This window comes from Patella vulgata, chromosome 6 (assembly GCF_932274485.2).
Source record: "Patella vulgata chromosome 6, xgPatVulg1.2, whole genome shotgun sequence".
NCBI classification, from domain to species: domain Eukaryota; kingdom Metazoa; phylum Mollusca; class Gastropoda; family Patellidae; genus Patella; species Patella vulgata.
Genome location: NC_065884.2, coordinates 47,615,104 through 47,642,960, shown reverse-complemented (window position 1 = coordinate 47,642,960; position 27,857 = coordinate 47,615,104). Strand labels below are relative to the sequence as shown.

The window sequence follows — 27,857 nt, the reverse complement described above, 5'->3', positions numbered from 1 at the left end:
GTATGTACATAGAATTCAGAATTACTGTAATCAACAGACCAAAGCCTTAAAGTGATGAAAACATGATAACAAAAACATAATTTGTTTAAAATAAAATTTATCGTTTATTAGAATAAAGGCACAATAGTTCTCCTCCAGATTGTGTGCTTTTTAAGCTAATAAAATGATTTACTAATCATTACAATGTTTTTAGAATTGGGTCCTTGATTGTATAACAATATATTTGGAGGTATTATGCATCTGCATTATGCAATTATATTTAATTAAAGCACTATTAATAATATAGATATAATAATACTGATTACATGAAGTATACAAAACATAATTATCAAAACCACATAATACTGTATATATCAGTAGTAAATTTAATAACAGAACAATTGTATTTTTCACAAAGCACCAATGTAGAAATTATTGTTTGCATTAAAAGGCCATTAATTTCCAGTTATTCAATGTCTTGATAAACAAATAGCCACTGAATTCACATAAAAGATGATTAATTTTAAATTTCAAAACTTAGAATTTTGGAACTAAAAGCTTTTGAACTGTGGAACCAAGTACATTTGGTTTTTAAATGAGTCTTTTTCCCCCAAAAAATAAGAAGCATAATTTTAACAGGGTTTCTTGAAGCACAGACATTCAAATTGGTGTGGCCATTATCACTATCAGATCACATTTACCAGCAAGCATAAAATTAATTAGATTTAGGGAAGAATGTAAGTATTTACTCTTTATACAAGTACATCAAAAAATAAATCTCAAGTTGAAATATCATATAATTCTTATTTCTAGGAACTAAGTCATCAAAACTTTCTCTCTTAAAATCAAATGCTGTATAAAATAAGTGTAGGTCATTCGTCGAAACAAAAAGCAATGATCCAGTCAACAGATATTACTGGAAGAGGATTTTTTTTGTAAACTCACCGGAATACAGTGTTATAGGAATATGTCAAGAAATCAGATTTTAGATATCTGCATAATCATTTAATCTGAGTGGTTAATTGTTTGAAGCTGTTAAAATGTAGAATCGATAACTGCTCCTAAAATATTTGCTAGAGCAAATTTTTTCCAGTCAAACTGTATCTGACCATTGTGATGCAAATGCACCATGACGAGAAATTCCTTCTGTAAAAATACAATGGCTTTACCATTGTGAGTTGCAGCCAGTACCTTATTTAGATAAAGAGAAGCCCATGGCCATTCAACTTATGAGGCCCTCCCAGTCCCCCACTAGAGGAAGATAAAAAGTGTGTTTCAAACACAATTGAGCAAAACCAGCGATGATGAAGGATGTTTAAGACTACAGAGCGTGTAAGAAATGCTTATGAGAGTGTTAAAAATATTACACAAATTGGCCCCCTTGATCTTGTGGCCCCCAAGGCTTCAGCCAGCCAAGCCTATGGGTAAATCTTACAATGTCTGCAGCTCTTAAAAGAAGATTTTAAGTTGCAATTGATTTTAAAAGTACGTTATGATGTAAAAGTAAGTTAGACAAGCAAAAATTGAATACATGTAAAAATAAAATTCGCCAATTATTTTTTTAAATCAATTGTTAGACCACTGATAATTCCAAATTCATAATTCATACATTCCATTTTACCTTTACCAATATATACTGGGTAATAATCATGTTTATCTGAAATATAAACAAAAGATCAAAATCTATTTTTTACCATGCACAGTGACATTTTTGTCTGTACCGTATTCATGCAATGTTTATTTGGTTTTGCTTCTTCAATAAGAAACTGATGACTGTCCCTAACTGATAATTGTTTTGATAAAGATAACCCCCAGTTGAAAGTGTAGCCAGTAATAAACAGTGTAATCGAATTCAACAAAATTGTGATCTACAAAGATTTCCATAACCTGTAGAGATGAAAAGGAAACTAAATTATTCTCATCTATGGATAGTAATAGGAAGATTACAAAAACATTTTCTCATCAGGACAGGTAAACACATACCTGTTTAATTTTCTTTAATAATATGAGGTTGATAATCTGGTTTTACAGCTTCTGTTAGTTCTTTAGCATACATATCTAACCTCTGGGTCATCTGAAATAACACAAAAAAATTCAGCATAAAGACAGAAGTATCACTGTACGATGGACCAAGAACTGAGTATGGCATCATTGCAGCCATCTTGGTAATGTGATGTCATATTAAAAATCACAATCTGTCAATCGATGCGCAATTGTCCAAATAATAACCATGTCAAGTTTCATGTCAATCGTATATGAATTGTTGGAGCATTAAACATACATTATGCAAGAGCTAAATCTGCCTATTTAGGCCTGAAATGTTATAAAAATTATTAATTAGACATTAATTAACTATCCAGACCATAATCAACTCTCGATGTCATCGCTACCCTGCGATATTTACTGGATTAGGAGCCGATTTGCTGCTCAGCATTCATTCATGATTTAATCATCAAATGGATAATCGAGGCTATGTTTTCTATCGTACCGACTTTAGTAACGATGATTGAGACTAGGCCAAAACTTCAATCGCTAAATTCTCGGTTCAGAGTGGATCAATTTGACTGAAATTTTCAGCAAATTCCCTTTACAATATCTAGATTTTTAACTATTATAGTGAGAACTGCCAGCTCTTTATCTAATCTCCCATAATGTATCTTTAAGACTTTTTTCGAAAAGTATTGCCCCCAAGAACAACATATATACGGTTACCATGTTATATATAATTCCATACACCGACATAAAGACCATGTCTTGGAGCCTGGAGGTTATTCAAGATAAATTTCCAGGCAAAACATAAACACACAGCAACAGGTAATTTGAGCATTTAAATGACATTAAAGGTAGGTTGCCAGGCAACGAAATATATGCAGTTAAATACTGATCAACCCATAAATTATAAGAAATAATTAATTTTGCACCTAGATCGTCTAAAAGATTTTTTTATATGATCAAGATCCACAACTGGGACATTAATTATAGGAAATTAATTATCAGAATTAATTAAATTCTACTGCATGGGGCTTTTGATGCATTGAATATAAAAGACGAAAATTAATGATACTTTACACAAAGATTGCAACTTGAAAGAATTGAGATAATTCAATCAATATGTATGGCATGTTTATCTACATTTTATTGCCGTTTTAAAAATAACAAAAGCCATTTTTTAGATGATTAACCTTTTTTGCAACTGAATTATTCAAGTAGTTTATAGATATACCATTTAGAGACCAAAACAGGTATAAAACAGTCTTCGAATAATATTAATGATACATTTTTAAAATGAGTAAATCACTCTGGTTAAAGAGACATGTGTATATGTTTTGTAGCTTAGGAGGGACTTATGGAAGATTAGTTGTTGCAAACTAAATAAGTAGCCTCATTAAACATACATTATGCAAGAGCTAAATCTGCCTACGGCAGGTCTTTCTTTAAGCCTGAAGTGTTATCTAAATTGTTAATTAGACATTTATTAACAAAACAAGACCATAATCAACTCTCGATGGCATCACATACTCAAGATTTTAACTAGATTAGAACGCTTCGCCATTTAAAAATTTAATTAAAAAATGGAAAAACGAGGTTAAGTCTTGAATATACCAGAGTCCCGGTTACCACAATGCACACATCTTGCCAAAACTACAAACAGCGGTAGCTTGGCTCAGAATGAAGTAATTTGAATGAAATTTTCAATTTTTTCATTTTACATTATCTATTTTTGAGCTTCTATGGCAAGAATGGTCAGCTCTTTTTCTAAATCTTGAATAATGCAACTTTAAAAAAGTTTTTAAATGCCCACATTTTCATGTGGACTTATATTGTTGGTGCCCCTGTCCGTCCATCCATCCACATATTGTTTGTGGACACTCTACAGGTCACAATTTTCATTCAATTTTAGTGAAACTTAAAATATAAGTCTATCTCCCAAAGATCTCGGTTCATTTCGATATTGGAATAAATCGGACCATAACTTCATGATTATGGGCCCTGATTGTACGAAAAATCACGTTTTTAGCTTGTGGTCCCTCTAGAGGTCTTAATTATTATATGATTTAAATAAACGTTCGAATACATGTATATCACCATTAGACTGTAATGATGCTCAAGTTCGAATTTCGTGAAAATCGGACCAAAACTGCCAGACAAATGGCCGCCCCTTGTATGCAAATAGTGTAATTATATGGTATATCAAGGTTGTTGACCCTCTAGAAGTCATAATTGTGATCCGATTTTGATAAAACTTGCAATACATCTTTATAACCCAAAGATCTTGGTTCCTGTCGATATTTGCGCATATCGGATCATAACTTCCTGAATTATGGCCCTTGATTGTACGAAAAATCTCTATTTGTTTAGCTTGTTCTCTATTCATCTCTTGCAAAATGTGGGTGTATCTGCCTGGCAGCCGCTGGTTATTACTTATTAAGCTTTCATATTTCTGTTAAGTTTATTTTCATTAAAGCTACATTCCCAGAAATATCGGGTGGTTGTTTCCAATAAAAGTATGGCAATTTTGGTATATATGGAAAGTAGAAATATTCAATCTTACTAGAAAAATACTGGATTCAATGAAAAACACTCATGGAGCGCAATCAGGACAAAAATGTAAGGGTTTCCCCGACGATTAGGAGTGTCTGCACGCGTGACGTCGAAGGTTGCACGCTGAGATTGAGCGCTTGATGTACATGTTGATAAACTTTATGAACAATTAGACGTACAACACTTTCTGAGATAAAAATCACGGAAAAAGTCGCAGGCAGTGGATAATCTGATAATTTAATTAGGCTTTGATATTTGTAATAAAAGATTAAAGACAACATCGTCTTGTGTATGCAATGAATTCTCCTCTGACTTCGCCTCCGTTGGTAAGTGACACAAACATGACCTATTTTGATCTATTTTTTATAGCCAGGGTATTCCCCGACAATTGCAGTGCTTTGAGAAGAATTTGAAGCACAATTATGATAAATTAATTAGTTTGAATATGTTTTTAGTCCAAATATATCATCAAATCACCCAGTTTGTACCCAGGAATGTATCTTTAAGGTTTCATATTTCATACAAAACCTTATTGGTTTTTTTAATTATTATAATAGTTATAATTATTACAAAAATGTAGGCTTTCAAGCTTTCGTCTGATAGACTATTGTTTTTACTAAAATTATTATTGATATTATTCTTTACCCCTAGTGCCTATATCTCAAAAACTGTCAGAGATATCAATCAGGGGTCTCAATTTCTAATGGAAAACCATAATTTAGTTAATAATTCTTTTCCCTTTACAATTCTTGACCAGATCAATAACAATGGAAAGGGATGACAATAGATATGAAACCTTTCATATCTGCCTAGCAGATCTAGTTATTATTATTATAATGCAACAGAAATCATAAAGGTATGACCATGACACAAATTTTTGTATGTTACAATTAAAGATACAGAAAGCAGTGGTATAAATACAAATGTGTAAATACTTACTCTAAATCCCCATTTGTCTTTCACCTGACGACATAAATTCAAATCCATTTCAGCTATAATTAGTCCATCTTGTGTTCTTGACAAACCCTACAAGCACAACATCATACTACTAAAAGGTATATCTGATAATTTGGTAAAACTCCAACAGCACTTTAAGCACGTAACCTAGTGTTGCTACTGAGCACATGAGCAATCATAATTGTTAAGATAGCCATGCAAAAATGAAAATACCCTTAAGCCCAATTTTGAAAGAAATCTGTTAAAAACTGTAGCTTCTATCGTCGCGTTAATAAGGTTTCCAATCATCAAAGGGAAGGTAACACCAAGATAATGCGAAGCACTGAAAATCACTGAGGTTAGTCCTCTCTTGACCTCAATGTTTCACACCAAATTCAAAAGCAATCCGTTAAAATTGTACTTTATTGCATTCACAAGATTTTGGCATAAGGTAGGTAAATCTAGAACTGAAGGTCGCGGAGTGATGAATATTAATAGATTTCATCCTCAAATGCCCCCGATGCTTCACACCAAATATGAAAAAAAATCCTTTAAAAGCGATAGCATTAACAAGGTTTTCAGATAAGGGACAGAAGGTTGTGGAGCACTGAAAATTGATAGAGTTCATCCTCTACTGATTCCAATGCTTCACATCAAATTTGAAAGAAATCTGTTAAAAACAGAAGCCTCTATTGCATTAACACAGTTTTCAGACAAAAAGGGTAACTCCAGAACAGAAGGTTGTGGAGCACTGAAAATCAATAGGGTTCATCTTCCGCTGACCCGAAAAATTTGGAAGAAATGCTCTATCACTTTAATAAGGTTTTCAAATAAGTTAGGGTAATTCCAAAATGGAAAGTTTCGAAGTGCTGAAAATAGATACAGTTCATCTTCTTCTAACCACATTACTGAACACCAAATTTTTGAAAAGAAATATGTTAAAAACTGTAGCCTGTATCGCATTAATGAGCAAATTGTTCAAGGGTGGATGGACAAGTTATTCAACTATATATACCCAAACTACATATAAACAAGCCAACAATGACACTGATGTCCCCTGCCAAAATCCCAAAATAGATAGATGACACATATAGATTAATTGCACATTTATCTTTTTCAAAAGTATTGATCAAACTGATTACCTATACTTAGTCTAAGCATAAAATGTTCACAATCGAACTCAGTCAAGGTTTTGAAGAACCTGGTAGTGAAACTATACACTAAGTTTCATCCATTAGTTAAAATCAAAGTTATCTTGTCCCAAATCATTGACCAATGAAATTGCTTAGCTCTGCTTAGCTTTAGTGGGAAATGTTTATCATTGAACTCAGTCAAGACATTTACCTAATGAACATCTACATCAAGTTTAAACATTCTACCTCAATTAAAAGCACATTTTCATTTTTCCAGGATTTTCAATGAGTTTCAAGGAGTGTGCGAACCTTTTATTATCGAACTTAGTCAAGATATCGATGTAATGAAACTATACACCAAGTTTAATTACTCTTACTTAATTAGAACTAAAGTTATCAGATCACAAAGCATCAACCTATCAAATTGTTTATCTCTGCTTACACTAAGCAGAAAATGCTCATCTTCAGACTCCATCAAGGCATTCACCTAATGGAAGCCTACACCAAGTTTGAACATTCTACCTCAATTAGAAGGAGAGTTATTGTGTTCAAAGTCTCCATCAACAAATTGCTTATCACTCTGCTTACCCTGAGCAGAAAATGCTCATTATCAAACTTAGTCAAGGGAGTGATGTAATGAAACTATGCACCAAGTATCATCACTCCTACCTAATTAGAACTAAAGTTATTGTGTCTCAAAGCATCAACCAATCAAATTTCCTATCTTTCAATACTCTAAGCAGAAAATGCTCATCTTCGCACTCCATCAAGACATTCACCTAATAAACACCTACACCAAGTTTGAACATTCTAGCTCAATTAGAAGCAGAGTTATTGTGTCCCAAAAAGTATGACGGACAGACAGATCCATTTAAATAGTCCCCTGCTTTAGAAGCATGTTTGGCGATGTAAAGCCTATTTAATTCTTATTTTTACCTTTTTGTAGACCAAAAAAAGCTTATGATGACTTATAACAAAAGAAAATAAAGCATGTTTGTAATTCTAACCTGACTGATTGCACATTTGACATAATATTGTGTATAAAGTACATGTCATTCAGGGTAAAGTTTACTCACTTGGTATTATAGTACATTTAGAGTACATCCTCCTCTTAAAAGAACATGTGGCCTAGAAATATCATGGGTCTCTGTCTGGGTCAACATTAAGAGCAGTCGACCTTTAAAAGTCAAATGGATACAGTAACTAATTGTATTATTTACACATCATAAAAGAGAACAAAGGGGACACTAGCCACAGTTATTGATCAGTTAAGTCTGTTTGTCAACAGTTATTTTAACTACCAAGCAATATCCTACCAGAAATAATGATCAGTTCCATGTAATTGGAATAGTCCATTCCAGAATCAAATGAGATCATGTACTGACATTAAAAAAGAACTATGCTTTGGGCTGCTTTATTTTCTAAGAATAACTATGACTATACAAACTATATAAGGCACCAGTATTCCAGATTAAAAGGAAAATATAACAAGCAGTCTTTAATAAAAGGCACGTTGGTCCAAAAATTCATTTAATATAACCAATCCTATATTAGCCATTATCCTTTTACTTTATATTGATATTATGATTTTTTATCTTAGAATGTCACCGAACTAATAAGATTAACTTAACTTGTTTTTATCCCTAACATCAAGTTTAAGATCATAAGATGACATATAACCTACTTTTATTTAGTTAACAGGTATAGATCACTATAAAAAAAACCACCTTTTAGCCATTAATTTTGTTAAATTTAAATATGGAAATCTATAGAACAGACTACCATCAATAACTTTAAAGGTGTGTATCCACGCTAAGGGACAGGTGGTATATATACATATGAAAGTGACTACAATTATTCCTATGATGTTGGTGTACCTTATTTCAAATAATGGTATGGGCAACATGCCAATTGTACATTATTTATACCAGATGAAATGTTGGACCTGCATGACGATTTCATTGAAATGCACATGCAGAATAGTGTCTGTATTTTAAGTTGTTTAATGATCTTGTGCAAGACATTGCGTAATGTATTGAAACACTCCTACAATAACAATATATTACTGAAAGATGCATTATTCAAAATGGAGTATTGACAAAAGTTGCTCACTATGGAAAATAAGGTAACTGTTTTTTTATTAATAACTACTAACAGAGAAAGCACTTGGATATATATACTTTTCATATCAAAAACATATTTAACTCAAATAAAAAAAATTAGCAATTTGGTCAATCTTTCTAGATTGACTTTTAGAATTTCTAAGTAATATGTGGGTTAATACGATTTGAAATGCAACTGAAATGAAATGGGGTTTAACGTCCAACTGTTCTGCTCCGAACTGGGCTAATTAAGAAAGGATTTGAAATGCACCAATTAATTCCAATTTGTTTTATGCCTTTTTGGGGAGGATTTTACATTACTAGCAAGCCATGAAACCTCTTTAGCTTCATTAAGCAGAAATCTAGTTTTTATTTGGTTTGGCCTATATGAATTTATATAAAAAAGTACTTTTAGAAAACATTGTCACTAATGATTTACTGTAGTATATTTTTTTTTATTTTTATAATCAATAGAATATTACCAAATGTTTCTAAATATACTGGTTTTATTATTATGTATTTCTTCTTTTAAGTACATAATTGTAAAAATGTAGGACACAAAAACAATCTTTTCATTCTTTTGTATAAACATTCTTTATAATTGTAAGATGAAATGGAATCTTTCAACAGAGAGAATTTTTGATAATTTTTTGATAATTTTGAATCACCAAAAATTTGCCAAACAAAAACAAATGTCGCTATTGACATTTTTACAAACAAAATTTTATTTTCTTTAGCTTTTTTTTAAGTTTTCATAATTATCTAATAACTGTAACAGATGTTCAAACTAAAAGTTTCAGCAAAAGCAAGTGTGAGGTAGGATATTGTTTTTGTAAAGATAGGTTGCCAGGCAACAAAACATACGCCCACAGCAGCTAAATCGTCCAGGCAGTCAACAAATGTTGTCGCATATTTTTACTTTTTTCGGTAATGAAACATTTATAATACAATAAAATCTGATTAAGAGTAACAACTCATGAAGTAATTATCAGAAAACCATTAGAATTTCTTTGGTTTTTATAAAGTTCTGCCCCATGCTAACGTTTAGTATACAAAACTTTTAATGTCATGGATTTAGCTGTTCAAGTCATAAAAATTCATTGAAAATCAATATACTTGTTCGTCTCAGGATCTTAAACTCTGTGTATCAATCTGAAGTCAATCGGATATTAACTTAGCCTCTAGAGCGTCCACAAGATTTTTTGAAGTGATCAAGGGCCATAACTCTGGCAGTAATTATCGGAAATCACTGAAAATCAATAGGATTCTTTGTCTCATGACCTCAAACACTGTGTATAAATTTAAAGTCAATCAGATATTAACTTAGTCTTTAGAGCATCCACAAGATTTTTTGAAGTGATCAAGGGCCATAACTCTGGTAGTAATTATCAAAAATCACTGAAAATGAATAGACTTCTTCATCTCATGACCTTAAACACTGTGTATTAATTTAAAGTCAATCAGATATTAACTTTAGCCTCTAGAGTGTCCACAAGTTTTTTTTAAGTGATCAAGGGCCATAACTCTGGCAGTAATTATCGGAAATAGCTGAAAATCAATAGGCTTCTTCATCGCATGACCTTAAACACTGTGTATAAATTTAAAGTCAATCAGATATTAACTTTAGCCTCTAGAGGGGCCACAAGATTTTTTGAAGTGATCAAGGGCCATAACTCTGGCAGTAATTATCGGAAATCGCTGAAAATCAATAGCGTTTTTCGCCTCATGGCCTTAAACACTGTGTATAAATTTAAAGTCAATTGGATATTAACTGTAGCCGCTAGAGCGTCCACAAGATTTTTTTGAAATGATCAGGGGCCATAACTCTGGCAGTAATTATCAGAAATCGCTAAAAATCAATAGGATTCTTCGTCTCAAGACCTTAAACACTGTGTATAAATTTAAAGTCAATCGGATATTAACATTAGCCTATACAGCATCCACCCACAAGCAATTGTGGACGCCGGACCGTTGGACGGACGGGAGCGACGACAATATATGACCACATTTCAATGTGGGCGTATAAAAACAGGAGGCCCTATAATTGGCTCTTATAAAACCTATAATGCATTTAATAGTTATAACCATTTAAAGTGCATTCAAAATAGACATCATTCGTACACACAAAACTGGACACGACTTTTATCATGATAACTTTTACCAATCTTGACCAGGTTACGGGTCAAAGGGTGCATTTGTAATGAAAATGACTTGTCTTGTGCAAAAAGTATCAGTTTTGATCATATGGCCATCCAACTTTGACTGAATGGGCTTAACAATCTGTAGGAACCTGATATTTTAATTTCACCTTTTTTTCCAAATGGCAAATGGGTATATTTCTTAAGTTTCGGCGGTAATAATACCTCATAATAGTAATTGCAGGAGGACCACACCACAAATAAACAATTACACAACAGAATCCTGTGGACAAGACACACAGTATACACAGACATTTCAAATAATAGTCAACAAACGTATGCATCAAATCAAGTGAGCCAGCCGTATTAAGTGTCCGCTGTGATACAGACTTCACTCATAATGAAACCAAACAAATACATGTATAAGAAAACCCTGCACAGGAAAAGACACACAAACCACACAGACATTGCAAGCAATAAAAAACATGATCTAAACCAAACTTCATAGGAAATTAGGAGTATATTTGCGAATAAATTGTGAGTTGTGACTCAATATTTATTCATTGTCGTCACAACTCGCGACTTGAAAGAGCTAAGGACTCAAGACGCAATGAGGGGACATATTCTAACTTCCCTTATTCAACATGTATTGCTGACTCATTTGATGAACTGGCGACATGAACGGGCTTTGTGAAGACTTGGGACTCAACTCAACTTGGTAATGAAGTTAGCGACTCAGACTTAATGAGTGGCAACTTGGGACACAACTCTGACTCAAGTTCCCACCCCTATAATACTAATATAATAATAATTAATTTTTCATATAGCGATTTACATTAAAAAATCTCAAACCGCTGTACATAACATATATAGATATGTAAAAACATTAATTGGTCACTAGACATAAATACATTATGTTGAATAACATTTTTGAAAAATGTATGTTTTTAAAGAGCATTTAAAAGATATCAAATTCGTAATAGACCTCAAGTAACCAGGCAAGGAATTCCATAGGGTTGGTGCAAAAGCTCTTGATTATTTGGGTCGAAGTGGTTGATACAAAAGTTTCACACCGTCAGCACTACGAAGATTTGTCACCGGTGTAGGAACAGAAATCAGGTCAGTGAGATATAATGGTGCAGATGTTGTATGACGGATCAACTTGAAAATTATACAGATGACCTTAAACTGGACCTGAGCTTCAATTGGTAGCCAGTGGTGTTACATCAATATGGGCGTCATATCTGCCAGACGATCCAACTTGCGTTTGACTATTAAGCGAGCAGCAGCATTCTGAATGTGCTGCAATTTACGGAATTGGTAACCATATGAACCAAATAGTGAGCTATTACTCACCATGAACTTACAAATGCGTGGATAAGCTTCTCAGTCAAGCTCTGATCAAGTAGCCTCCGAAGTTTGCCAATACGCCATAGGGAAAACAACGTCACCCTGCACCCATCAATCGTATGAGTGTCCATGGTTCCCTTTCGAATCCATCAACACCCACAAATTCAATCTTTATGCACGTCACTTGTACATTTGATTAATGTACAGGTATATAAAGACAGAAAAAGATGTCAGAGGGTTGTTTAAACATTTCAGCAATGGGGTTGTATCTTTTAATTATTGACTTATACAATATGCTACTTACTGGTGTTCTACTGCCATCAGGACCAGCAAAATAACTTGACCCTGTAAACAATAAATACAAACTATAAGATAGCTGATTAAATTAGAAGCAAAAACAATCTTATCAATGTTGGGGATTTTACTTGTAACGTTACAGTACAATCAAGTTTTATAAGTGATTTCTGTGGAGTATAAGAAAGGAAATGATAAAACTGGGGTCAATTTAACATACAATTAGAGAGCAACATTTATTAATTTATTTCTGCCAACTACACAATTTAAAGACTCTATGCCTGATTTTAGTTCCATAGAATCCCTGGCAAACTACAGTATTGTGAAGGTTGAATCCTTAATAAAAATATCAGTTGAAATATGGTTCAATTCTGTTAAGTGTTTACAAAGTTATGACAAATTAAAAATTCCATCGATCTATGCTGCTCCCTACGTAACAAGATGCTGCCATCTTTATTTGCCATGAACCAATTTGATGGGCCTGTTTTGAAACCAAGCTAGGACATTATCTTGCAATGGTATTTTGATTTTGCTTTTTTAATTAAATCTTAAATAACCAATCTGAGTACTTATTAGCGTAGATTAAGCTGTGAGAAATGCGATTTTTCCGAAAAATGCAAATCAATTATTATTATTTTATGGATTGACATATATTAAAACATGACTATTGTCTGCATAATTGTGGCTACATAAAGTACATATATAGTGTAAGCTTGTAAAATTTGACCTGAATTACTTTTCATTTCTAGAGAGAATATGCTTTTAATAACTCACAGAGAGAATCTGATTTTTCCAGAAAAAGCACTTACCATAAAAATGTCCAAAATCTTTATGAGCTGAAATTAAGACAAACAGATAAGAATTAAGTTTTAAGGGTGAAAAAATAATACTCCACATATGCATACTGTTCAATACTTGAAATATTAATATGTTGATGGTTTCAGCCCATTCAAAGATTAAGCAAGGGTTGAAATTGAAAACTTTTCTATTAAAAGATAAAGGAGCAGGCTTGTCTTTTTGTGATTTGATATCATAATATAATAATAATATAAATATAGTAATTTATAAAGCATTTTAATACTGAGGAAAAATTTCTAAGATGCTGTTGGTTGTTATATTTACCGATTATTAACTTAACAGGAATGTTTTGAGATAAGATTTAAAATGGACTCACAGAGTGACGTTAATTGTTTTATTGAATGTGATAGTTTATTCCAAAGAAAGGTCCAGAATAGGAAAAGACACGTTTACCAATTTGTAAGTTAATGGTTGGAGATAATTTTACCTATGAGAAACATAAGAATTTATTCAATATACCTGGTTTTCCATCGGCAGAAGTAAACTCATTTGGAAATTCTTCCTAAAAAGAAGAAAACTAAGATAAATAAGTGCCATACTAAAGTGTTAAATAGCCTCTGCAGGGACCATACCGTAATCCAAAAGTCAACAAGAAATTAACAGAAATTCATGGTTACAGTGAGTTCAGAACTTATCCAGATAGATGCAAATACCGGTAAACAAGTTAATTATATTTCCCCCTTTATAGCAATTATAATGAACTTACTGTTCCAACTCTATTAATTCCACAAGTAAAATAACTGTTAGCTATGGCAGCATTTCTGGCTTCTATTGGCCACAGTGGTTCACTAAAACACAGAATGAAATTCTTTTATAATATACTATTCAAAAAAAGTAGGGGATATTTGATTTTTAAGTGTTATTAAAGTTACCTAATGAAACTGACGAAGAAACAAATGACAAAATGAAATGAAGTTCACATTCATCGATTTATTCCAAATGATCGTTAGACTAAGTAAGGCACAGACTGACCATTATAAGGGTAAAATGATACCCGGGGTCAAACAGCAAAGTTACCACAGCATCACAACCAAGTCAGTAACGGGTAAATCCTCCTCTGTTTGCCAAACAAGCATTGATCCGACGTGGCATACTCCTAATGAGACGTCTAAGGTCATTTTGGTCCAGATTGTCCCATTCCTGTTGCAACGCAGCAGCAAGTTCTTGGACATTGGCAGGACGTTGTTGACGTTGACGTAACCTCTGTCCAAGCATGTCCCAGACATGCTCGATGGGGGAGAGGTCGGGACTCAGTGCTGGCCAAGGTAATGTGGTGATGTTCTGTTGTTGGAGGTAACCTGTAACGATCCTGGCCCTGTGACATCTTGCGTTGTCATCCTGGAAGATGAAACGGCGGCCATGACGTCGTGCGAACGGCACAACATGGACTGCCAAGATGTTGTCCCGGTAGTACTGGCCTATAACACGCCCTGCAACAACATGTAAAGCCGTTCTTCCAGCAACAGTGATGCCTCCCCACACCATAACAGCACCACCCCCAAATCGATCATGTCTGATGACGTTAACGTCTTGGAAGCGCTCGTTTCGACGACGCCACACCCTCCTACGTCTGTCCAAAAAATCAACAGTGAACCTTGACTCATCTGAAAACATCACATTGCTCCAGCGTCGATTATCCCAGTGTTGACGATCCCTACACCAACGACGTCTTGCCTGAATGTGATGATCTCTCAAACAAGGGATCACGCGAGGACGTCGGGCGCGAAGGTGACCCCTATGCAGTCGATTCCGAATCGTCTGGCCACTCACTCTCACACCAGTGTCTGTTTGAAGACGAGCGCTGATCTGATTTGCTGTGATGACACGATTTCTCAAGGCCAAGGTACGGATAAATCGATCCTGGGCTTGAGTTGTCGCCCTTGGTCGACCTGAGCGTGGTCTGTCCTGTACAGATTGTGTATCACGGTATCTGGACCATAGCCTGCTTATGACAGACTGAGAAACATTCATCGTCCGCGTCACAACCGCCTGTGTTGTGCCGATCTGTAGCATGCCAAGGGCACGTAACCTTTCATTTTGGGTAAGCCGACGCATATCAAAATTTGTTTTCTGGTCACCAAAACAATTAAACTGATGTTTCCACCCTGGAATTCAATGCCACAATGACTGTAACATTCAAAGTCAGAGTCGTGCAAATCTTGGGTTGGACCCCCATGATGATCCCAAGCATCACCTGCATTCCATGCGGTAGCTATTGGTGCGTTTGGGTGTCACATGTAACTGGAAATGTTTCTTCTGTTAGGTTTTATAGTGACTTTTTTCGTAGTCATTTGCATATTTTAGTATTATGCCCCCAAAATCAAATATCCCCTACTTTTTTTGAATAGTATAATTAAATATTCCCCCCTCCCTTCATAATAACCAGACTTTTACTGGGAATTTAACAGTGCTAATTATTTCATATTTGGTGTAGCATAACTGATGAAATGACAATTGTGTCTGCTATGACAACAACACAGTTCCAACGGTGTCCAAGAAAGAAGACTTACTTTTGCAAAGCATAAGCCAATTAAAGTGTTTATCTCTGCTCAGGCTAAGCACATCATCCAACTCCATCAAAGCATTTGCTTAATAAACACCTACACCAAGTTTGACCATTCTAGCTCAATTGGAAGCAGAGTTATTGTGTCTTAAAAAGTGTGATGGACAGACAGACGGACGGACAAGCCCATATTAATAGTCCCCTGCCTTATTCGTTAGTCAGAGACCAAATTAGCTACACACCTTCAGACTATATCTCCCATAGCAACTATTAATGTTTAAAGGTGGCTATTGCCCATATCAACCTTCTGTAAGGTTGATATTTAGGTAATATTAACCTCAAATAACCACATGCTTTGAATTTCACATGCACAATGTAATAGAGCGGTTGTAACTTGACGATAATTTTCATAGTCAACTAGCAACCTATTTCTACGGTTATATGATATAAAAACTACAGACACCATCATTAGGATTTTTATTTCAAATAACAAGCTGGAACGTCAGGTAGTACAGCTAGTGGCATAAAACAACAATTACCACATGCTACCCTCAAAATGACTGATGTTTTGAAATGACCAACCATTAAAACTCACCCATTTACATTTACTTTCAAAATTCCTAATACTTTTACAGTTTCCATTAAAAAATAAAACTTGTAATTTGATACAGAAGAATTTGTGAATTGTAATAGAATAAAAGTGTTTACCTTAAAGCACCAACTGTAGCAGACGGATTGAATACTATTTCAGCACCATTGATACCATACATCATCCAATTAGGAGGGTGATGTCGACCATAGCATATATTGATGGCAATACGACCTACAATGAAAAGTTCACCCAAGTTTCTTTTTAAAATTCCAATGAGTACTTTGTCTCAGATAAGCTTTAAAAAGTAACACCTAATCAATTATTAGAAAAATGTTAATGAAATTTAACTGAGTACTACTATATGACGTTTATATAAGTTTTAGAAAAATGTTGACTTGCCATAAAAATCTACCTAATTGTTCAATATATATGGTTCCCTATTTCTACCTATGAAAAATCCCAAATGTGTGTAATTACCAAATTGTGTTTGGAATACTGGGTGACCTGTATCACCTTCCATATAATATGTGGACTGAAATAACAAATGTGACCAAATTAAGCATTTTAAGTAAATAAATAATACAAGAGTCAGGTTATTCCTATAATATGACTCTTAACAAATATTTTTGATCCATGCTGATATTACAGATAGCCTAGCTGTCATAATGTCTTCATAGATAAATAAAGGGTTATTGTATTTACCTCATTAAAGTCTCCTACTCTAGGAATATGGTTCTTTCTTGATTTACCCAAAACTTCACCATTATTAGAAATTACAACTAAAAAAAAAACACATCAAAGGTTGACGAATTCAGTGTTCTTGTATCAAAACATATATTATGTTCATTTCAATTACGGTCTTGTTGTCCAGATAGTTTAAAAGCTGGCCTGATAGTTTTTGCAAGGGGGGGTTACTTATTTAGTCTATGACATTTTGTTTATAATCTCGTACATACTATAGTTTATTATTTCTCTGAACTTATGCACCATTTGATTTTCCTTCGCAATACACTATCACTTATTTTAAATCCTATCTAAACAATGTGATGCCCCTACCTGCAGTATTAGCCAGTACATCACCATGTTGTTCATCTCGTTCTAATATAGGAGATACAATCACCATATTATACTTCTTAGCTAACTGTAAAATATACACAATTTAACGCTATATTAAACATATTTTCATAGCTGTGCTTAGAGTTACAGTTTAACATGGAAACAGAAGCAAGATATTATAGCACATTAATGCATGGTATTTGTTGATTTTTCAAATTCGGTCCCATATTTGGGAATGAATTGTCAATGTTCACCAGACCTTGTGTCTGTTTGATCGAGAAAACTTTACTAACTATATCACATATATAAATATAGCCCTGACTATCCAGCAAAGATCTATTTTCAAATTTGGTTGTTGGAATTAGTATTAATTCGACAATGCCCCTTTAAATCAATATTGGTTTTGGAACCAATTGTAGCTGTTTTTCTCAGTTCATATTACATGTACAAGCAGGGCACAAATGGTTCAATTTGAAAGATTTCTTTAGTATGCAAAAGGTTTCATTAAATAATCTAGGAAGATTAATTTTCTAACGCAGACAAAGTGTTTTAAATTATCTGTAAAGATATATTTAAAATGATTGTGGTTTAATAAGAAAAATTTTATCATTTAAAAAATAGGACATCTGATTCAACTACAAAATTAGTTACATATTACCTTTTTCATTAAGGAAGTGGTTGGGCCATTTTCTATAGATTCTGCAAATTCACACCATGGTTGTTTTTCACGAGTACAGAAAGCAAACGGCATATCTGAAGTAAATATTCAATTAATGAGTATATACTTATGATTATTATTATAGTATATAATTAAAATCATTAAACCTACCCAGTACATGTAGTAGGTAATTGTTCACAATAATTTTAAATGGTTACCATAAAAGCATGTGCTTTTCTGATAAGTGTTAAAATGTTTGTCAATCTTTCTATTCATGCTGTCTGTTGCAAAGTTTTGGTGAGTTACCCCAATCAGGAGAAAAAAATTCTTGCAACATTGCAGGGAATTTGTTTTTTGTTATACATTTACAATGTACTGAACTACTGTATACTTTCAGTTAGGGCTCACACAAGTATTCAAATTTTTTAATCCTATTTGAATTGAAATTTCAATATTTGTTATTTGATGTTATTTAAAACTAATAATAAAATTTTGCCTGTTATTTGTTATTTATTAATATTAATTCAATTATTCAACTTACATCCCAAAATAAAATGATAATGAAAAATATATTGATTTGAAAAATTTATAGTTTTTAGATATCTGAAAATGCAGCAAAAACAGCCTAGATATTGGTCATTTTAATTGAATCAAATATTGGAATAGCTTTGAAATAATGACTTAGAATTTGAAAAGTAAAGTCTGATGATCTCTTTGTACATCTCCACACACTTCAATGCACAGTGTTTATTTTTCATTTTTCAATTAAGACAAATGGAGAATAACTCCTAATTAAATGGATATCATTTGATCTAAAGTTGTTTCATTTACATGAAGTTTTATTAAACATAACCTTTAGAAAGTAGGGAAAACTGTAGCAGTCTACATGTGACTTTTCTTTGCTTACCCATTTGATTCAAACTTATTTTAGCAACTTCAGAATAGTACAATTTGTGACAATTTTTGTTGTTGAGACTTTTTTAAAATCATGCATAAAAGAAACTTTAGACAGATCACATATCTGATATCATATTATGATGGCGCCTTAATGACAAAAACTTAAAACATTTAAATAATTCAGACCATTCATTGGCTAAGAGCTAAAATTGGAAGTTGGAAGTTTTGTAAATTAGGTTTCACAACACTATTGAATATCCTAGCAAAGAAAGTAAGTTTTTTTCAAAGGGAAATGAAATGAAATGCGGTTTAACATACTTCTGTTCTGCTCCGACTGGGCTAATGAAGATGGGCATACGCCAGACAGCAACACTATGGTCTACTCTGATATCGAATTCCAACCGCCAAGGGATCTTTTACATGCATGCCAATGTATACACAGGACCTCATTTTTTTTCCGTTCCATCCGAACGGCTTGACAGCTGTCCTTGTCAGGCACTCCGCTTTTCAAAAGGATAGATGTCTTCTGCTAGTAAGGGAATGACAAAACCTCATTTAATCAAAATAGAAAAATTGAGCAATTTACCCTGCGAGGCAAAGGTGTGGGAGCATGACCTATTATGAGGTCTGGGGTTCAAAGGATAATGGATTTTATTATAGCTATCTTACTCCATGCTTCTTGTAAACACATAATATTTACTCCACATTCTGCTGCTACTTCTATTATCTCACTGATACGTTTCTCTAAAGCTTCTCTCTAAAAAAAAAAAAAAAGCACAAGGTATGTCTTTTAATTAAAAAAAATTAAACTTTTTGGATAATACTGTATCGCTTCTGTCTATTTTGCAAAGGGATCAAGGGCAATAACTTTGAAATTTATAATAGGAAATCTTCAAATATTAATTTGATTCTTTTAGTAAGAAACATCTGAACACTGGGTATGAAGTCAATCGAATGATATCTTTGGCCTCCAAAGTTCCCAAAGTTCCCATAAGATTTTTCACAGTAGTGAAGGGCAATAACTCTGAAAGCAATTATCAGTAAATTGACACAATTAAAGAATCATCATACATCTTTGTAAGCAACACATAAGTGGACAATATATAATTGCCAATAGAACATAACTCATTTAAAATATTGGCAGTCAACATAGAATATTCAGAGATTTAATCAAATATTTCCGACACCTTGTCTCTGTTACATGAATGGGGGGGGGGTCCGAATGGTTTAATGCGTGCGTATTATATCACAATTAAGGTCGAGGGGGGGGTGACCGAATGGTTAGCACATGCACGCTGTATCCCACGGTCTCTCATTGAGTCAAATGGCGTGTTTTCGATTCCCTGCTTGTAGATGTACGTGACAAGGAGAATGGTCGTCTGTCCAACCTCATGGGTTTTCTCTGGGTCCTCTTGTTTCCTCCTACTGATAAAGACCCCTACGTGCAATTTGTGTCGAATAGATGTTAAACCCCATTTCTCTCTCTCTCTCTCTGTGTTACCTGAACAGTAATTGGTGCGCTTGTGGGTTCTATAATCTTATTCTGTATAGCACCGACTCTTACAATACGTGCAGTTCTAGTTGCTTCTTTAGCTGCATCAAATCCGTAACTTTCTAGTTGAAATTCTTTTTGTTTAGCAATGTCTAATGCTGATTGTGGTAATGATAACTTCCTTTTAAAGAAAAGTTGGATAACAAATTAAAAGTTAGATAGAAAATAAATTTTGATTTAAATAGAATGAATGAATGAAATAGGGTTTTCTGCTCCAACCGGGCTAATGAAGACGGGGGATGATTTACAAAGGCAACTACCTGGTATTATGCTGTCTTAAATTCTATGGTTTCTTGTACAAGATATGGGGTTTAACGTCCTACTGTTTTGAACCTACTAAAAAAGCTAATGAAGATGAGTCTGGACAGCGGCACTACAACATGCACGTTAATGTGAACACAGGACCTCAGTTTTCCATCCCATCCGAATGACTATACTTTGTCCCTATAATGAAATTTCTCTTTCAACACAGGAATCGAACAGTGGGTCTCCAGGTTAGCAAGTCAACCTTACTGAGCCATGGCTCCCCTGGCCCTGTGGTTTTGTTCAGTACTATAAAAAATCGATTATTATTTTATTTATTTGGTTTTGACATGATTTAATTATGATGTCTGGCCAAATTTAGCCAACCTTAACCTTGGTCCATAATACTAATAGTAATAGACATAATAATAGTGCATTGAAATACGGGTAGGGACAAGTAATCTAATGTGTCATGCGGAGATAACTTTATCCAAGGAACATGTGAAAACCAACTTGAGAAAACAAGCTGTCATCCCTAACATTCAAAATAGATTATTCCAACTGACTCAAGATATATTCGTAATATTATTTCACTATTTGCTAAGCATGTCATTTACAAATACATCTTGTAAAACAACGGTATGTGCTACCTCAGTTCCTTGCCATACAATATTCGCCTTACTTCAGCTAAGTCTGGTGATGGAATATAATTTTCTAAAAGCTTTTCAATACTTTCCAATTCTCCAGCCATCTTTAGTTCATCGGGCTAAACTATTTTTAGATAGGTACATTTACTGAACACTTTTCCAGTGGCCTACTAGCTAACGGTAAAATCAGAAAGCTCTCTTACCTTGATAGATAAGTGGCCTCTTCCTAGTTTTTACTCAGTGTTTGTCAGTGGGGCTCAAGTTAAAAAGCTGGAAAATCAATTCTCATGAACTAGTTTTTAAGCAGTGTTAAGTATGTAAATGTATATTCTAATAGAGTATATATCCGTGCTTTGAATATTTAAACTAAAGGCTGGAAATATTAGGGTTAGGCCTTTATGGCCATGCCAAAGCGGCATAGATAGAGAGCCATAGACCTTATATAATACATAAGGTCCATGATAGAGCTGAATGGTTATCCTAGCTCTCCCTCACAGAGAAAGTGTCTCTGAAATAGCTTCTTTTTTTTAACGTCCGCTTCCACCGGGGTGATATCGCAGTCAACAATAGATATAACATTTTATAGCAGTTAGAGTTACAATAAAAAAAAAATAAAATTAATTGCAAAGACAATTATGTGTTTGTCTTTTTGCCACCATCAGCACTTTTCACCAAAAAGACAACATTTCAGGATTCCCTAAATTTGCTGCCCCCAAAAAATCAAAATTTTGGAAAAGAAAAAAATCATACTCATAGTCATAGATTACCGGTATATAGGCTACTGTTTGTAACTTTGCTACTTTTCAGATCAAATAACGCAAAATTTAAAACGACACCAAGACAAGTTAAATTTCCAAATTCACTGCCACAAAAAAGTCGTAGATATTATAACCATGCATAACTTTGCTATTTTTCAGTGGAAACTTTAACAGAAGTAACAAATCAATTAATGAATGAAGTAAAAAAGGTTTATAGAGAACATGGGAAATGTAAGCTCTCGATCATTACAGGCTATACAGATTTTACTTCGATTGTAACAAATAACAAATGTAGGCCTATAGTTTGGAAAAAATAGTAGTTATTGCATATATATATATGGTAACTGGCTGCTGTGTGTACGGTTTATGTAATGAAATATTGTCTCAATCCTCAGGTCAACAATGCCTTCTGCATGAATTCACGGGTCATATTTTCCTATCAACAAATCATAAGGCATTCTGGATTTCAGCATGACCTACAGGTAATTTTTCATGTTATAGGCAAGGCTGGCGAGTTTTTAAGAGCTGACCTTCAATTTGCCATTGGGTTGCATAAGTGCGAGAAGATCACTTGCTTTCAACTTGAAGACCTACTTTAATATGCAGGGCTTATTCATTGTAATCATATGGTCTTAGGAAATAAATAGTTTTAATTTCAGATGCATGTACTATTTTTGCTTATTATTTCAAATTTATGTCTTTGCATTACACTTTAATTTTTATTTTTCAGTAACCGATGAAATATTATCAGCGTAAGTACACAGCCTAAAGAGAGAGTATGTCCTACAAGTTCAAAACCCTCATTTTCAGTTTGAATTTGTTATATTCTAAGCTTTCCTTTTCTTGTACACTACTAGAAGAACTTTTGCTTGAGAAATTTATTAATTAAATAATAATATGACTATCATTTCCAAGTCTAGAAAATTAAGCCAGAAGGCCTGTCTCATATTTTGCCGTTTATAAATAGCAAACACGATGAAAATATCAATAGCCAAAGGTTATCTTGGAGGTATTTTGTTAGACTGATGAACTATACACCATATTATAGGCCTAGCATGAGACATGATTTTTATTTGATAAGAGCTATTATTGGTGTAACGACATTTGCACCACTTTAACTAAATAGTAGGACTTTACTTGCAGATTTAGTAATACCACACTAAGAAATTTCTATTGTATTTTCAGACTACAGTTTGTTTATCAAACACCACTTCTACCAGCTCTAGAATTAATAGATAATGAATCAGTAACATTGATAACTTCAAGTAATGGAAGGCAGGTATATCAGGTACAAATAACCATACTATTGTTTTTAAAGGTACAGCAAGTGAGATAATTCACATATAAAAATATACACTACTTTAATGGATGTTGTTATGTAATTAAGCATATCCATGAACAAAATTAACTTCATATAGAGTGGATTGGCTTATATGAAGAAGATAAAATAATTATTATTTGGCATCGTCTGCAGATGATACCAGCGCTACCTGTAATCTTTTTAATCTAATTGAATCCATGGGCGTCACACATGGGGGGCGTCAAAATCGGATAAACTTATCTCTTATAGAAGCTAAACTAAGGTAAAATAAAAAGTTATTGACCGATTCGGCTGAAATTTGGTGTGAGGTCATTGCTAACCCACCTGAACATCCCCTGTCAGTAATATTTTATTAATTTTTTTCTGCCACTTATCAGAGTGAATCGCATGTAGGTACCCAAAAACATTACCGCCTAAACCAAATATTTATCGCCCGCTCAGCCAGCAATGTAACCATAATACTTTTGCACGCGGTGTCTAGGTAGACAACATGGCCACATGGTGTTTGTTTATATTTTTTAGGGGTTTTAAAAAATAGGTTAGGGTTAGGGTTGCAGACGCCCCCCCCCCCACAATATATATTTCACGGCTACGCCTCTGATTGAATCCAAGCCAGGACTTTTCTTTTCTTAATTAAATGTTAAATAATCAATTTGAATACATATAAATGTTGATTTAGCCAAAAAAAAAACCCTAGATATTTAAGTTAGAATTGATAGATTTGAATAATTGTTGGATTAAAATATTTTTAATACAAATAGCCTACTTTTGATGAACTCTGTATTTAACCTCTATTTTGGCACATATCAAGCTTTAGATGAGCTTGATGTTTTGTGATATAATCCAAATTCATCCACAGCAATGCTAAAGAAGTGTGTGCTGAATCAGAAGAATTGTTCACACATTCAAAATGAAACAATGTCTTTAATTTTGTTTGTTTGGGGGAGAAGGGGGGGGGGGATATGCATGGCTATTATATAGTTCAGAAAAAACAATCCATCTTCTGGTTCATTCCAACTTGCAAATAGAAGTTCAAATTGCTGTCAAAACAAAGTGTTACCTCTTCAATTTTAAATGTCACATGTACATATTAAACAAACATTTATTTTCATTTTTAATTAACAAACATATGAATAAAAATGATATAAAATATTTGGCTAAAACATTCTGAATTGGCTAAAAAAAATTTGATTTGGCTAAAAATTTGGCTAAAGGTTTTAAGAGTCTAGGGCGGTCACTGACTAATGTCTAAAAGAAAGTATACACAATAAAAATATGACTAAGTTTTGTTTAATTTTAAAAAAAAATGTGATAAAACTACACTGAACATGTCTCGTGCGTCCAAACTAAATATTTCTAAGCAAATAAAAGGCAAAACAAATGGACATTGTACCCAAATACCGCATACAATGAAAAAATGACTTTGTTTGAAGCAGGACAAGATGCACAGTGTATACTTTCTTTTGGACATTGGTATAGTAGTTACTGGTAATTAAGAAAATGTATGTCTGTTGGACAGGTTGTCGGTAGTGCTGGTACCAGATATTATACATGTTTTACATCTAGTAAATATTGTTCTTGTCCAGCGTACAGATTCTCAGGTATAGTAATACACATTTTACATTTCATACACTTCCATGATGAAGGCTAAATCACTGACAATGAAACATTATTATATAACTGTGGTTAGAATAATGCCTTTATACAATCAAATCAAACTTTATCTCAATATAATTCAATATTATCTTGTTAATTTAAACATACATTGTAGTCTAAATTTAATCAAAATTAAACAATATGGATGTTAGTCAGTTATGAAGATATAGATACAATTTAATTCAATCGTAGATTAAATATGGTGTTATAAATTTTATTGTGATATTTGTAATTTTCATGAATACTATATCAGTTATTTCCCTTTAGTTTCCATATTAAAGAAATTTGGAATAAATTGGAGTTATATTATTGTTAAAAACACTGTAGAAAAGGAATAACTTTATGGTAGTACTCCACTAATAGATAATTCCTCTTTATTTGACAACATTTACCATATCTGACCCCAGTCAGTTAGGCATCCAGATTTGAGGACTGCATAGAATGTTTGACTAAAATGATTTAGGTTTGTGCTGTTTATTTCAGTACTGAAAAAAGAAGATTATATAATGGTTTGTATTATTGTTCATCTATTACGTTTTATGTTAGTGAGGACACTGGCACCCCAAAACCTTAGAGGATGTAGGGCAAGCTGATTGGTGGAAATTCCGACCACATTGTTGAGCCAATCTGACCACATTGTTGAGCCAATTTTTTTCTTCCATTTTTTTTCTATTAAAGGCACATATTTGCATGTAATATACTCAGCCAAATTAAAAACTTGACACTCAGGATTTTTGGGACTAGATTTTTAATATTTGGTTTAAGGCAACTATTTTAGTGTTATGTTGTGCACAGACGACCTTGACATCAACAGAAAGCAAGAATACGTCTCGCCGAAAGTCCTTGACATTGATGACGTTCGTGATGTCACAGTACCCCCCAAAATGAAATTCACAGACTTGGAGAACAATCGGAATAAAGTGTTTAGTAACAGTTGTGGCCTCCTCTAGTGTCTTGTACTGCCACACGTCTTCTCATGGATCTCAGAACATTAGTATTAAACACTACCCGAGGAAGACGTCGCCACTGCTCAGCAAGAGCATGTTGAAGGTCCTGCAACGTCAGTGGTGGATTCACTTGCTGACGAACACGTCGACCCAGTTTGTCCCAGATGTATTCAATAGGATTAAGGTCGGGACTAAGCGACGGCCAATCCAGGACTTGGACACCGGCATTTCTGGGTAGCAATTGCTGTATATGGGGTCCAGCATTGTCTTGTTGAAACGTGAGTCCAGGCCCATGTCTCTGCATAAACGGAAGAAGAACAGGTTGCAAAATCGGATCCCTGTACTGGACAGCATTTAAGTTCCCGTGGACAACAACAAGAGGAGAACGTCCATGTGCACAAAAAGACCCCCAAACCATGACGCTGCCGTCACCAAATCGGTCAACTTCTCTGACGCATACTTGAGCGTAACGTTCACCTCGACTGCGGTACATTCGGACCCTGCCATCGGCAAATCTCAATTCCACAACCGAATTCCACTGTCTTTGAGTAAATCTTATGTGTCTTGTGGCCCACACAAGTCGGTTACGGCGTTGAAGAGGTGTCAATATTGGTCCATTATAGGGCCTCCGAGCTCGAAGACCAGCAGCCTGCAAGCGATTTCGAACAGTTTGTGCAGTTACCCTTCCATCAAACATCTCTCTACTTGTTGAGGTTGCAGTGACAAATCTGTTTCTAAGATGACGTAATCGTATTGCTTGATCTTCCTGGAGTGACATTACACGTGGCGCTCCCCCCCTTGGGCGGTCGGCAATAGTTCCAGTTTGAAGCACTCTCATTCTAAGATTAATTATTGTCTGGCATGAACAATTAAAGGCTCTTGCAACAGTGACCACAGACTGACCAGCATAGAGCCTACCTATAGCACGTAGACGTTCTACATTTGAAAGGCGCGGCATTTTCTAACAAAGATGAAAATAACAATTTTAATTTGTTTTTCCAGTTCAAGTTACGTGTGCGTGTTCAGTTTAAGCAAACTTGCATCGATTGACCTCACGTGTTTTTCAGGTTTTTCATCTTTGATCCACATGACTTTACAATTTTATGAAATTAAAGGCTTCTTACTACTTACTATCGTTAGAAACACTTTAAAATTTATTTGACTTACCAGAAAAAAAAATTGGTTGAAATTCATCAGTGTCAAGTTTTTAATTTGGCTGAGTATATAACCTGAAAATCCAATAACTACAATTGATGTAGCAGAGTCTTAAGGAGCAGCTCTTCCAGAATGGATTTAAAATTTCAGGAAAACTGTCCTGCAATTGAAAATGAAAAAAGAAATCAAGAGGGACATGATACAACAGATATTATATTGTTTTGAGTTTCATAAAGGTCTTGTTACATCTTTCTTTTTTTCTAGTGTAAACACGTATTAGCAATAGAATTATGTAAAGCCATGGATTTATTGAAGACAAATGAGATTAGTGATAAAGAGTTATCTACTATTATACAAGAACTGGAATGAATTTTTTTGTTTGATTTTTTTTTTTGTTGAAATTATGTTGATCATTAAAGTTTTATATTTTCTTAGTCATCTATCTTCTTTGAAATGGTACACAGATAATGGAACTGGACATCAGTTAGTTCTCTACAAATGTAGCATCCAACTATATATAGATAATTCTTTGTCTTCTTT

The 27,857-nt window shown here is 33.9% G+C and overlaps 2 protein-coding genes across 4 annotated transcripts; one reads left to right on the top strand and one right to left on the bottom strand.

The window, feature by feature from the left end:
- Positions 1 to 91: 91 nt before the first annotated feature.
- Positions 92 to 21,638, bottom strand: LOC126823418 (beta-ureidopropionase). Its single transcript, XM_050552252.2, has 15 exons — positions 21,484 to 21,638; positions 20,540 to 20,711; positions 19,708 to 19,795; positions 18,142 to 18,236; positions 17,484 to 17,568; positions 17,130 to 17,206; positions 16,905 to 16,959; positions 16,544 to 16,658; positions 14,039 to 14,120; positions 13,792 to 13,834; positions 13,284 to 13,310; positions 12,485 to 12,525; positions 5,461 to 5,547; positions 1,963 to 2,053; positions 92 to 1,636 (listed from the first exon to the last, which is right to left on the bottom strand). The coding sequence occupies exons 1-14, from the start codon at positions 21,582 to 21,584 to the stop codon at positions 1,967 to 1,969; spliced, it is 1,155 nt and encodes a 384-aa protein (XP_050408209.1). The 5' UTR covers positions 21,585 to 21,638; the 3' UTR covers positions 92 to 1,636; positions 1,963 to 1,966.
- Positions 8,357 to 27,751, top strand: LOC126823419 (zinc finger SWIM domain-containing protein 7). Of its 3 annotated transcripts, none has more exons than XM_050552254.2 (7): positions 8,357 to 8,715; positions 22,398 to 22,469; positions 22,969 to 22,990; positions 23,424 to 23,526; positions 25,079 to 25,160; positions 25,699 to 25,724; positions 27,582 to 27,751. In XM_050552254.2, exons 2-7 carry the CDS (start codon positions 22,430 to 22,432, stop codon positions 27,684 to 27,686), a joined length of 378 nt encoding a protein of 125 aa, XP_050408211.1. In that variant the 5' UTR covers positions 8,357 to 8,715; positions 22,398 to 22,429; the 3' UTR covers positions 27,687 to 27,751. The 3 variants fall into 3 exon arrangements, with proteins under 3 accessions (XP_050408211.1, XP_050408212.1, XP_050408210.1); XM_050552255.2 differs by lacking the exon at positions 8,357 to 8,715 and adding an exon at positions 20,695 to 21,472; XM_050552253.2 differs by lacking the exon at positions 8,357 to 8,715 and adding an exon at positions 21,700 to 21,793.
- Positions 27,752 to 27,857: the final 106 nt, after the last annotated feature.

What these genes read in the sequence shown, in the direction of transcription:
- LOC126823418 (XM_050552252.2), bottom strand. Translation starts at nt 21,584, where the DNA reads ATGGCTGGAGAATTGGAAAGTATTGAAAAGCTTTTAGAAAATTATATT. An exon ending in GCGCACCAATTACTGTTCAG is followed by an intron (nt 19,796 to 20,539) that starts GTAACACAGAGA and finishes TTTTTTTTTTAG; the next exon opens with AGAGAAGCTTTAGAGAAACG. An exon ending in AAGACAAATGGGGATTTAGA is followed by an intron (nt 2,054 to 5,460) that starts GTAAGTATTTAC and finishes GTGTTATTTCAG; the next exon opens with ATGACCCAGAGGTTAGATAT.
- LOC126823419 (XM_050552253.2), top strand. An exon ending in ACCGATGAAATATTATCAGC is followed by an intron (nt 22,991 to 23,423) that starts GTAAGTACACAG and finishes TTGTATTTTCAG; the next exon opens with ACTACAGTTTGTTTATCAAA. An exon ending in AAAAAGAAGATTATATAATG is followed by an intron (nt 25,725 to 27,581) that starts GTTTGTATTATT and finishes CTTTTTTTCTAG; the next exon opens with TGTAAACACGTATTAGCAAT.